Here is a 13211-nt window from a genome sequence, read left to right as displayed (position 1 = left end):
ATAAAAATAAAAATATGGATAAACTGGTTTATGGATGATTTTATAGTTGCAGATGTACTCATTTCTTATGGTCATCAACACTCGAGTGATTGAGTGAATAAATATTTATTTGGGCTTCGGTTTTTTTTTTTGAATAAATTTGGGAGGAATTTTAATTATTTTTGGGTAATAAAGAAAATTTGAGAAATGTTTGGAGAATGAGAATATAGAAATATGAAAAATATATATGTATGTATATATAAATGTAAAGTAAGTTGAAGAAATTTGTATGCAATCGTTTCCTATCGTCGTTTTGTGAAGAACGTGCTTATCAGAATGAACTATTTGAAAAAAAAGGCTGTAAGTCAATTACTAATTTATTAAACTGATAAATTGATGTGCGAAGTAATCGTGGTGTAGATTAGATAAAATTGAATTTTATATTCTAAGCAAATGTGGTGGCATTAAACGTCAATTGGAAATGAGTTAATTAGGCCGTCCGTTAATATTTAAGAATTTGAGAGACGAGTCTGTATAATTAGACTGTCGCAGTGGTTAGACAGATGAATATATTTATCTATAAACATGTATTTTAATTATTTATTTATGACAATTATTTTTGTATACATATATATGTCTGTTGAGATGTGTTGACATTATTTATTAATTACACGACAGCTAAATAAATAATTATTGAATATTATCGACAATCTTAGACGTCAAAGAGGTTTAGGACAGAACTAAACAGTCCAGTTTATGATAACGTTTGAACACCAGCAGAAATAATCGCCCAGTGTTTGATAACTGGGCAACTTTTAAATTATCGGTCGAGTAAATAAACACTTTGTTAATTATATTTTCATAGATTTCGAAAATAAAATAAAGAGTTTAATTAGTCTGGATATTTAATAAATAACAAAATTATTTTATTTTCTCGGATTAGCTCGACAAAGTTCATGAACACGGCCAACAAATTTGCTGGCATCCAAAGTTAATCAGAAATCGGTTAATAGGCCACCCCCTTAATATTTAAATATTTATGTTACAAACAATTTTATGGAGCGTAATCTCAAAGGATCGAAATTAATCATCTCAAATTCTATAAATTAATTATTTAAGAAAGTAATTATGCAGCTGAGGCTTGACGTTTTGGCGATAAAAAATCTTCTTTTAGCTTTTTTCAAGTTTTTTTAAAAATCTTATTTACAAATCTGCGGATTTTTGAGAAAAATAATAAAATCCTTGTAAACTTTGTGCTTTAAAAGTTAAGAAGCTCAAAAACAACAGAAATTTGCATTTAAAAGCTTGAGCTTATCGATTAATTTCTTCGAGCTGTCATTATTATTTTTAAAAATCGTCTATCGTATTTAGTGTGCGTGGAAAAAAATAATAGCAACTTGCTGAAGATATTGAAAGCTAAACAAATAAAATAATAAATAACAAACAAAAGGTTTTTGTTGGCTCGACAAATAAATATTTATTTATTCATCATTTAATATTTTATTTATTCGTTAACTTACCAAATTATTATTATTTTTAAATCAATATACAGATCCCGCGAAACAATTTATCAGCAACAAAAAAAGTAACCGTGAATTTCCGAAAAAGATTAAAAATGAATATTTAAAGCGTCCCATTGTCACCAGAATTAATACCTTATTAAAATTATTTTTCCATCAATCCTCACATCTAGATAATTAACTAATTAAAATTTATCAAACTCGTCTCAATAAATAGACAGTATGTTAACAAGTAATTATTATTTGTCCATCTGTACTTATTAACCGTAACATAAATAAAATAAAATAAATTATCTCCGCGTTTTAATTTAAAAATTCTTTTGTTTGGGTAAAAATCGTTCGTTTCATTTTTTGAATATGAAAGATAATTAATCTTAGCCTCCGGGGGTGGGAGTTTAGTTCATATATCTATATATACGCATATATGTGTATATATGGTTTATGTACATAATACATATATATATATTTATATATATATATAAAGAAATGAAGAAGGGATAAAGAATAAAAGGGTTTTCAGGTTTGGGCCTCACGAGAAAAAATGAGCGCGGCAGTTGTGAACTTTAGATTCTCAGCCGTTATATCCTTTTTTCCTTCTACCCTTTCTTTTATTCCTCCTTTATTCTTATTTCCTTCTTTTTATTTTTTATATTATTATTTATTTTATTTTCTATCTTTCAATTCATCATCTCTCGTTGCCTTTTTCGGTACGTGAAAAATTATTAATAATTTCTTCTTTTTTTATTTTACTTTTTTTTTTTCGAGCTTTGTTTGAAAATAAATTGATGAAAAAAGTTGAAAATTTTTTTTATTTTCTTAACAATATGAATTTGTTGAACAAAAATACAATCTACAAATGGAATCTTTAAAAATGATCCTGTCATTTTTACATCTTGATAAAAATTCAAAGTATCCTTTTCAAGATATTTTTTGTACGAATTGACGTCTCAAATTTTTTTTATTTTGCAACCATTTATTTTTTTAACCAACTATTCATTATTTTTCATCACCGAAAATTAATTTTCAATAAAAATATTTATTTTATCCCTTTAACAAAATAAAAAGTAAAAAAACATCAAAATTTTTTTTTCCCACCGAAATTTTTTTTCTTTCAATCAAAATATCTCGTGAACTATTAACTTGACGTTCAAAGTCATATAATTCTTTTTTGTACAGAATTTAATTACCTACAAAATTGCTCCTGATCATATTTATCATATCTTTGATATTTTCGCCAGAATATCGATTTGAAGTTCAATAAAAATTTTGACCCTCATTTTTACAGTATTTCATATTTTCAGTACTTCAACTCAAATTTCCAGCTAAACTATAAAAGATACGAAAAAAATTTATCAACACAAATTTATAGCTAATTAAATTTCCAACAAAAAATGTCTCTTAACATTTTTCTCTAAACTGGTTAGTTTACGATTTATTTAAATTTTCCCACATGGGAATCAAATAATTAAAAAAAAAAAGATAAAAAACAGCCGAGTTACTTCAGTTGTTATCTCACAGCTCGAAATAAAGTAAAAATTGTGAACCCTAAGGTCATAAGGTGAATACCGTTTTACCGACTATTAACTCACTTTTACCCCATTCCAACCCTCTGATGAATGTGAACAAAAAAAACGTTTTTACTTGCAGTTTTTAGTTTTTTTTCTCTCCACTTCTGGTAATCCTTCATATTTTTTTTTTTATACCGCGGATTTCTTCAATCTCTTAGTTCGGGTGAATTTTTTTCCGTACGTCACATTTCGTCACCCCTCGAGGGGACTATGAACGGTACGCGTGCAGGTAGAACCCACTGGCGGGAATATATATATATATATATATATATATATATATCTACCTGCACTGCGAAATATACTTGAGTAATGTGTGTATATTGAGAAGGAGAAGAAGTTACGCTAGTACAGGAATTTAAGTTTTAATGTTTATCTGGGTGGGGTAAGTGAGTAGTAAAGTAAGTGCAGAGTACGATATAGGGAAAAATATATATATATATATTTTAGGGAAAAAAAATACGTATGGGGAATGAGAACTAAAGAGAGATGAGACTCATGCTCGATTTAATCCCTGAGAAAAATCGGGTCGACATCACGGGGTTAACCGATTTCCCTGCAAATTTGAAATCTGACCCCGGACAGACGACTGGCACCCGTGTGACCCGTTTAAAGGTTTAAGTATCTCGTAAAAATTTACGAATTGACTGGGGTTTTTTTCCTTTTTTTATAGAACAGTTTTATCTATTTTTAGATATTTTAGAGTCTAAGGAGTTATTTTTCGAGATTCGTATATTTGTATAGAGAAAGTGCGAATGTATGGATGATTATTTTATTACTGGAGTTAATTATTTGAATTGTTGGTGCGGTTGAGAGTTTGTTGAGGAAGAGGTCATTTGATTTTTGAATCGGTTGGACAAATTGTTTATGAGATGCTTTTAAAGATTTGGTTCATTAGTTGGGTAAGAGTCGAACTAAAAACTGTGCTGGTAAAAAAAATGTCTGGCAATTGATATTTTCTATGGGATCGCAAGTTTTGAATCCATTAATTTTGATAATTTTTCGGAAAAAATTATTAGAGGCTTGAGATGTAATTCGACAGATTTTCAGGATCGCTCACTGAACATTTTATTTATTTTTTCAGTATTTACTTTTTTTCCACTGGATATTATTAAAGCTAAAGTGCGACACTTTTATAAAAAAAAGTCATAAATGAAATAAATTAACCGATAAAAAAATAATTTATGTTTAAACTTTCGTCGCGAGTTTTAAACTTTTGGCACTCGGCATTTTAAAATTATAATATTTTCGTAATTATTAAACGGAAAAGAGTGTCGCTGTAATCGACGTTAAATATTAAATATTAAAGTTAATGACAGCGTAAATATTCCGTCACTTTATTTTTTATTTATCAACAATTTATCACCTAGTGGATGTCAAGTTCACTGCGGGTCTGTAATTGTCGTAATTTGCCTGCAAGCTATAAATTCGTTATTTTTTATAAATTTTTCATTTGCTGTTGATATTAAAAAGCTCAATGACTTGATGACTAAATATATTTAAATAAAAAAATAATATTTAATTAAATGCGATAGTTATTTAAAGTTAAGTGTCTTTTTGTCACTTGCTTGGACTTTAGAGTCAGAGACATTATTGCGTCAAAGGAAAGATCAAGACTAAGATTCCATTGGAATAATGTTTCATATTTAATTATATAACATAAATCTTTAAATAAACAATTATTTGTAATTATTTTTTTAATTTTTCTAAATAACACAAGCTCGGATTAAAAAAAAATTTAACCTGAAAAATATTTTTGATTTTCGTCTTCCTCAATATCGCGCTCTAATTATCATTTTTTTTGCATTTTTATTTACATTATTAGTATTCCAAAAATATATCAATCATTTCGCTCGCTACAGAACTCCAAATTTTAATAACCACCCCAATAATATTTTCCATTGAACATGAATTTCGATTAATCAAAATTTCATATTTGTCACATTAATAATAGAAAAATCTCAGTAAAATTAATTTTGTCATCGGGTTATTTGAATGTAGAAGGAATGAATACATAAAATAAGTGAGTAGAAGAATCGTGTAAAACAAAAATAAAAAATAATAATAATAATTGTAAATGTCTACGTCTTAAAAGATCGTGTACGATCGTCTGGTCCGTGAAACAAATATATTCTTTTTAAATGTCCTAAAGGACAACATAGGACTAGTATAGCATTCTCTTTATAAGCAAAAAGGGTATATAGTTAAAGGATGCAATTCTGTGCATATGCGCAGCATGAGGTCTGTGTTTCTCGCGTTTCGAAATATTTCTCCGGACCCCTGATCGTTATTTGAGAAATTTAACATGTCATTTTTATTTATTTAACCCTTTTTATTTATTTATTTTTTATCAAATATTTTTATTTTCTAAACTAATTCTGCGTATTCTCCATTAATTTTTGAATCGCACATAAATTTAAAAAAAAATTCACAAACAGAATTAGAAATAGAATTGATTTTTTTTTTTTTTAAGTGAAAGTTTGATTTTCTAATTTATGTATTTCATAATCCATCAAACAAAAAATAAAAATCAAACTAATGACCTTACGTCTTTCAGGCTTTCAATAGATTTTTAAATTTGAATTACAAATACATAGAAAATAAATAAAAAATATTAAGAAAAAAAATAAATAACGTGACTGATTATCTATGATTGTGAGCTAGATTAATCTTTTACTTTTTTTTACTCACTATTCGTGTGACTTTCAATGTAGTTCATATATGTGTATATATATGTATAGATGGAAGGCAGAGTACGATTCTGTTGGTAAAAAATATAAAAAATAAAAGATGTTAAGAAAAAAAAAAATAAAATGTTAAAAAAAAATAAACCGGTTCTCAAGTGACAACGGAAAAATAATCGCTCGAATTTCAAGAGTCGATCCTCTAAAATGTGGAAATGTGAAACCGGAAGAAGAATTTTATTATAACTTTTATATTATATATATATATATATATATATGTATGAAGTCTTTTTAACCGTCACTTTTAAGGATCGTCACATAATTTTAAAACTGTTCGGGTATTTTTTTTTTTTAATTGATTTTACTTTCTGTAAAATTTATGGTTTAAGCGGGAAATTTAAAAAAAATATTCATTTTAAAAAAAAAGAAAAATCTTAATGTCGAAATTTAAAAAATTATCCCTACAATAAAAAAATTTCTTGGGGTAAAAAATTTTTATTAAAAATTCTTCCGCCAAGAAATTTTTTTTAGTCTGCAGAAAATTTATGATTTTGAAGTTAACAAACAATTAAAAATTTTCGGATGCATTTTCAATGAATTAAAAAAAATACACATGTAGAAAATTTAAAAAACTGTAGGTGCAATTTTTTGAAATATACTTTTTTTTTAAATTTGTCGTTTTTAAAAAAATTCAAAAATTATAAGACATTGGCTAACTTCAGTACCATTTAAATTTTGGTCTTCTATTCAAAGTGCAAATTTTTTTTCCCGCCAAAAAATCTTGTTTTTTTCTGTGTGCGAATAGAAACGACAATATCGAGCTCAAATTTTTTTTGGTAATATATATACATATATATTTATAAATTTGATTTTCCCGCGCTCGAATTCAAATTTTAAACCAAAAATTCTAATTCTAAAAATAGTCTTTTAAAATTCAAATATTTAAAAAAACTAAAAAATAAAATTTTGTTGCAAAAAAAAATTCAATTAAAAAAGTGTCATATTTATGATTGATTTAAATTACATCCATGAGAAACTTTTAAACTTCATATCGATACATTTCAAAAATATTTCTGGATTAAAAAAATATATAAGGTCTAAGGGGTTACGTAATTTTTCTAAAATGTCACCGATCTTTTTAAAAGATATCAACTACTGGGGGTCAGAGGATTCCCCATTTCTATATCGAAGATCCTTCGGCTTACCCTTTACTTTTATTTTCATTTTCATTATTATTTTTTTTATACTTCATTTTTTATCCTTATAACCCCAGGTCCTTAGTCCTCAGGCAGTATAAGTTTACTTCCACGTGATTTTTTTATTGTATTCCAGTATTTTATATTTTGAAGGGTAAAAAAATGATGCAGGTAGCCAGAAGAGGCATCACCAACTTTTTTCCTTATTTTTTTTTTTACCTCATACGTTCTCATGGGAGTTTTGCACCTCGTATTGTGTAATACGCATCTCTTATACCTGCACTCTGGTTTGGTTAAGGAGAGTACACATAACAGTAAAAAAAAAATAAGAAAAAAAGGTGGAATTTTGTGTAAATGTTAAATGTTATAGAGGTTGTTAGGGAGTGGATTTTATTTAGACCCCCTGGGATTTGTTAACCGGGTCGCGATATGAAGATGCGAGGTTTAGTAAAAAAGTGTTGGTTTTATCGTTCATAATATCGATGGTTAAATAACTCTCGCACCCCAGTTTCTATCTTTTTACCTTTTGTAACCGTTTTTTTTTGGTTTTTCAAATAAAATATCCTTTGCTATTTTTAGGGTGAAAGATGGTTAACCAATAACCGTTGAGATACTTATTTGTCATATTTTAATGTAATATAAATTATTTTTTTTTTTATAAAGAAATAAATTTTTGATAAAAAGAAATTTTCGATGATTTTTTTATATATATATGTAGAGCTGTCTGTGATGGATATATAAATATATAAACTATAGGCTCTCGGCCCCGGTGGCTGAGATTAATTATCTTTGAAATTTAAAAAATGAATCGAAGAATTTTTACCTAAAGAAAAGAATTTGGAAATTAAAATGCAGATAATTTATTTTATTTTATTTATGTTATGGTTAATGAGTGCAGATGGATAAATAGTAATTATTTGTTGACATACTGTCTATTTATTGAGACGAGTTTGATAAATTGGAATTAGTTAATTATCTAGATGTGAGGATTGATGAAAAAATAATTTAAATAAGGTATTAATTCTGGTGACAATGGGTTGCTTTAAATATTCATTTTTAATCTTTTTCGGAAATTCACGATTACTTTTTTTGTTGCTGATAAATTGTTTCGCGGGATCTGTATATTGATTTTAAAAATAATAATAATTTGGTAAGTTAACGAATAAATACAATATTAAATGATGAATAAATAAATATTTATTTGTCGAGCCAACAAAAACCTTTTGTTTGTTATTTATTATTTTATTTGTTTAGCTTTCAATATCTTCAGCAAGTTGCTATTATTTATTTCCACGCACACTAAATACGATAGACGATTTTTAAAAATAATGACAGCTCGAAGAAATTAATCGATAAGCTCAAGCTTTTAAATGCAAATTTCTGTTGTTTTTGAGCTTCTTAACTTTTAAAGCACAAATTTTACAAGGATTTTGTTATTTTTCTCAAAAATCCGCAGATTTGTAAATAAGATTTTTAAAAAAACTTGAAGAAAAGCTAAAATAAGATTTTTTATCGCCAAAACGTCAAGCCTCCGCTGCATAATTACTTTCTTAAATAATTAATTTATAGAATTTAAGATGATTAATTTCGATCCTTTAAGATTGCGCTCCATAAAATTGTTTATAACATAAATATTCAAGTATTAAGGGGGTGGCCTATTAACCGTTTTCTGATTAACTTTAGATGCCAGCAAATTTGTTGGCCGTGTTCATGAACTTTGTCGAGCTAATCCGAGAAAATAAAATAATTTTTTTATTTATTAAATATCCAGACTAATTAAACTCTTTATTTTATTTTCGAAATCTATTTAAATATAATTAACAAAGTGTTCATTTACTCGACCGATAATTTAAAAGTTGCCCAGTTATCAAATACTTCCCTAATGATAAATTTATAAAATTTATCAATTAAACAAATTTTCAATAAAGTAAAAATTTTTTACTTTAAATAACACTCAAGTCTTTATATCAATTTACAAATTGATTCCCAATTTTACTACAATTTTTTTTATACTCTGTAAAAAATGTAATTTAGAGAACTTAATAAAAAAAACCATAAAAAAAAAAATCTGTAACACCTGTTGCCCAGAGATTACGGGATTCTGGAATCGAGACGTCTCAATTTCACCGTCTGCCCCAAAAACTCGTGACTAGAAAAAAAAATACATACGTATATATATATAGAAAAAAGTAAAATAGGGACTTGAGCCCTTATTCACTAGTTTTTCACAACTTCCCTTCAATACTTTCCGCTCATTCCATTTTTTTTCCACTCTTTGTGTACACATGCACTATATATTTGCCAAATGAACCGAGAACATCCCCTATTTATATTTTAAACGAATGATATGATTCATAAAGCAATTTATTACCTAATTTTTTACTCTTCACTTTAATAATCCAAACAAACGTTTTTTTTATTTAAAAAAAAAAAAAAAAAGTACTAGATAATTATTTGATTCGTTTTTTTGTGCATCAATTTCTATGAAAAAAAAAATAATTAAAAATAAAAACTTGATAATTAATAATAAAAAATAAATAAAAAAAAAATAACAATGAATGTAATTTCACGGCCACTTAACAGCAATTGTAAAACCGTCATAAAGAAAACAATGAACACGATTATATATTTATATATACGATTGATTTGTGACATGATGTCAAAAGTTTTATATTTTTTTATTTATTCAAAAAAAATATAAAAGTTTAATGACTTTAAATAAACAATTTACTTAAACTTTATTTCAATTAAAATGTTTAATTAATAATTTTTCAATCACTTGTTCTTTTGAACACTCGCTCTACAAAAAAATTTATTATTCAACTTGAGATTAAAAAATGGCGCGAATTCGAATTCAAATTCAAATTCAAAATCAAAATTTCATCATTATTAATATTGGAACACTTTTTACAGCCAAACTATCACTCCTACAAAAAACACTTTGAAACAAATTTTGTAGCAAATTTAATTTCCTACCAAAAAGTTCCTTATCAATATTACCCTAAAGTCAATAATTTTTTAGTTATAGCCATTTTTAACTAACGGTTTCTAAAACTATAAAAATTATTTAATAAATAAATAAATAAATATACATAATATATGTAGATCATCAACTGATTTTTTAGTTTGATCTTTCTACATGATATCGAAGACATATTTAAATTTATATAGAACTATAAATATAAAAAAATAATAACTTTAGTCTTGAAAAAAAAAAAGTAAAATAAAAAATAAACATAAAATGATGATTTAGTAAGGCCTTCAAGCGATACGATAACTTCTTTAATAAACTCTTGTTATTTAAATTTATATATACGTACATATATATGCAATAATATTAACTATTGAAAGAGTTCGTTAAAAAGTTAAATTACAAATCAAATGTCATTAAAATTTATTCATTTATTTTATAAATATATTTCTATTTTAATTTTAACTTCTGTCGTTAAATATATACATATATATATTTTTTAAATAAATAAAAGGATTAATTTAAATAGAAAATTTTGGTATACTGAAAAATATTTAATTTAAATATATATCATATGTTATATTCGTGTATATATATTTTATGCTGGTATGTGTAGTATCTTATTCACTTAATATATATGTGGAGCGTTTATTGATAGTCGACGGATTTATGTCGTCTAATGACTGTAATCGAATAAAAGAGGGGCCTCAATTTGTTCTTATTTACGTCAATTGTAAATTGTTAAATTGTTAGAATCGTTTATTAATTAATTTGCTGAGGCGCTTACGAAAAGTTAAAATAATATTCATTTATTATAAATTGTAAGACTTTTAAATAAATAATTTAAAATTTCGTTAACAAAAAATACTTTAATTTGACCGTTTACCCGCGGGAAAAAATCTCGTACTTTAAAACAATATCATTGTAGTAGAAATTTGTTCTACTAAAATCCTATTGAGTGCTGACTAGAAGCTCATTAAGTACTTCCAAGTCCTCAAGTATAATTTAGGATCCAACAAAGTCCTGCTTTTCTAGAAATTAGGATCTAGATAGAACCTGAAAGGCCTAACATGTTATATTTAGATACTTTTATGTACTCTTACAATTGTACAAGAACCTTTCTAACTCCTTTTGGGTGCCACTGATATCATAATAAAAATCTTTAATAATAGTTTTAATTTTTCATTTTTTCTTCTAAGATCTTCCGAGAACCTCGAGGTCCTAAAATGCTCTATTTAGATTCTCTTAAGTACTCTAACAACTTTGCCAGAACCTTTTTAACTCTTATTAGGCCCTACTGACATTTAATTAAAAAACCTTATAAATAATCTCGAATAGTAAGTCCGTGAATTGGCAAAGTGGTACAAACTTCAACTGATACGCAGAAGGATCCAGGTTCGAGTCCCAGCAACACCCAATAATTTTTCATCGATAAAATAATTAATTATTAATTAACAATCATTATAAACAAGTCAATTACAAGGAATGATAATAAACAGTAATGTATGACTACTATCATTTTAGTTTAAATGATTTTTTTAAAATCTTTATACATCATGGGTGATAATATTTAATTCTACATGAGGTTTTTCTTCCCAGTGATTATAGAATAAAGTCTAACTAGGTACTACTAGGTCCTATAAAAATTAAAATAGAGCCTAGACAAGCTCTATTAAGTCCTTTGAACATTTTTAATGAGTCTGAATAAGTTCTAATGACTGCTGAAAGTGGAAACAAGCAAAATTTATTAGATGCTAAATAGAACATCGTTCTTATATTCTTTAAATTCTGGATAAATACTTTCGTTCTACAGTACGTAGGTCAGCACTACCTTACAAGACGTAAATTTCGACTCAAATATATTGATATTAAAATAGTATCAGATATTTAGTACCAAATTTGGTATCAATTTTTGGGCAGACTCAAAGTAATCGTAGTTTTTTTTCTCTATTTATTTTGTGATTTTGTGATGATTACAGATAGAGTGAGAGTGAAAGAAGAAAAGGAAGCCTCGTCAACGGCACCAGGAAGTCCCCCGACACCACCCCACACACCCCAAAGTCCACCACGTTCAGCAAACAATCCGTCCGGGATATCGCAGTCATCACAACCAATCACTTCAACTTCGCCGAGCCTCAATCAGAACCAGCAGCACCATCATCAGCAACATCAACTGGGTCAACATGCGCTTCACAATTTAGCTAATTCTCCACTAAGTCAAATTTTATCATCAAACCCAGCATTAGCGCAATTGTTGCAACAAAATCCAGCCATACTGTCACAAAATCCGCAATTGGCGCAATTACTTCAGGAAAGTTTACAATCTCATATGGGAAATGTCTTATTTTCCCCCGGACGTCGCGATGATTCTGACGAACGGGTAAGTAATTTTTTCCGTAAAAAAACTAGAAAAATTTTTCTCAAATCCCAGAAACTGAATTTCTATTGAAGTCTCCCGCATGAAAAAATTTTATATGTGAAAAAATATATACTTTGAAATATATGAATATAATAATGTGATATATTGCACAATATATAAAATAATATTTATATTTTTGCCGTATTAATATATGATAATATATTGAAAAAAAATATATTGCTACAATATATTAATTATATATTTATCAATATAACTTTTTTAATGTATGTTTAGCATATATATCTTGATATATTTTATTATATATTGATATATTGTATTGAAAGTAGTATATTTATTAATATACAGTATGATGTATATTTTTTATATAAGTTTTCCAGTATATTGCAAAATATATGGTACTATACATATTTTTCGTACTATGGTATGTTACATAATAAAAACCATGCATTTTAGTTTGTAATTTTCATTTCTATGCTATCGGGCAGCTTCTCAAAAAATATTAATATATAAAGACTATAATTTTAAATATATCGAGAAAAATATAATTTTTAATATCTTGGAAAAATATAACTTCAATATACTGCAAACCATATATTTAAACATATAAGTTCTTCCATGTATGATCAATTATATACAGACAATATATCACTAATTATATGAGTCAAAATATATATAAATTTTAGTATATTATACTTTATAAATTACATATATACCATTCATATATGACAAAAATATATTGAGCATTATATGAGATAATATATATAGAGAAATATAAAACATTATATAAAATGAAATATATTATTAAAAATATATAATCCAATATATGTAAAAAACATATATTCATAAATTTATATATATTTTTGCCGCCATATATTTATCACATATTCACCATATATATTTTTATATACTTTTAACA

At 26.3% G+C, this 13211-nt stretch overlaps 1 protein-coding gene across 3 annotated transcripts in view; it reads left to right on the top strand.

The window, feature by feature from the left end:
* LOC130664708 (uncharacterized) overlaps positions 1-13211 on the top strand; it is a 94744-nt gene that overhangs the window by 48653 nt on the left and 32880 nt on the right. For all 3 annotated transcript variants that reach the window (XM_057464770.1, XM_057464767.1, XM_057464768.1), the window contains exon 5: positions 11895-12295. In XM_057464770.1, coding sequence (XP_057320753.1) covers positions 11895-12295 — 401 coding nt within the window. The remainder of the gene's footprint in view (positions 1-11894; positions 12296-13211) is intronic.

Source organism: Microplitis mediator, chromosome 3, assembly GCF_029852145.1.
Source record: "Microplitis mediator isolate UGA2020A chromosome 3, iyMicMedi2.1, whole genome shotgun sequence".
In the NCBI taxonomy this organism is placed as follows: Eukaryota; Metazoa; Arthropoda; class Insecta; order Hymenoptera; family Braconidae; genus Microplitis; species Microplitis mediator.
The sequence above is the reverse complement of the archived record's forward strand: the minus strand, read 5'-3'. Positions and strand labels throughout refer to the sequence as shown.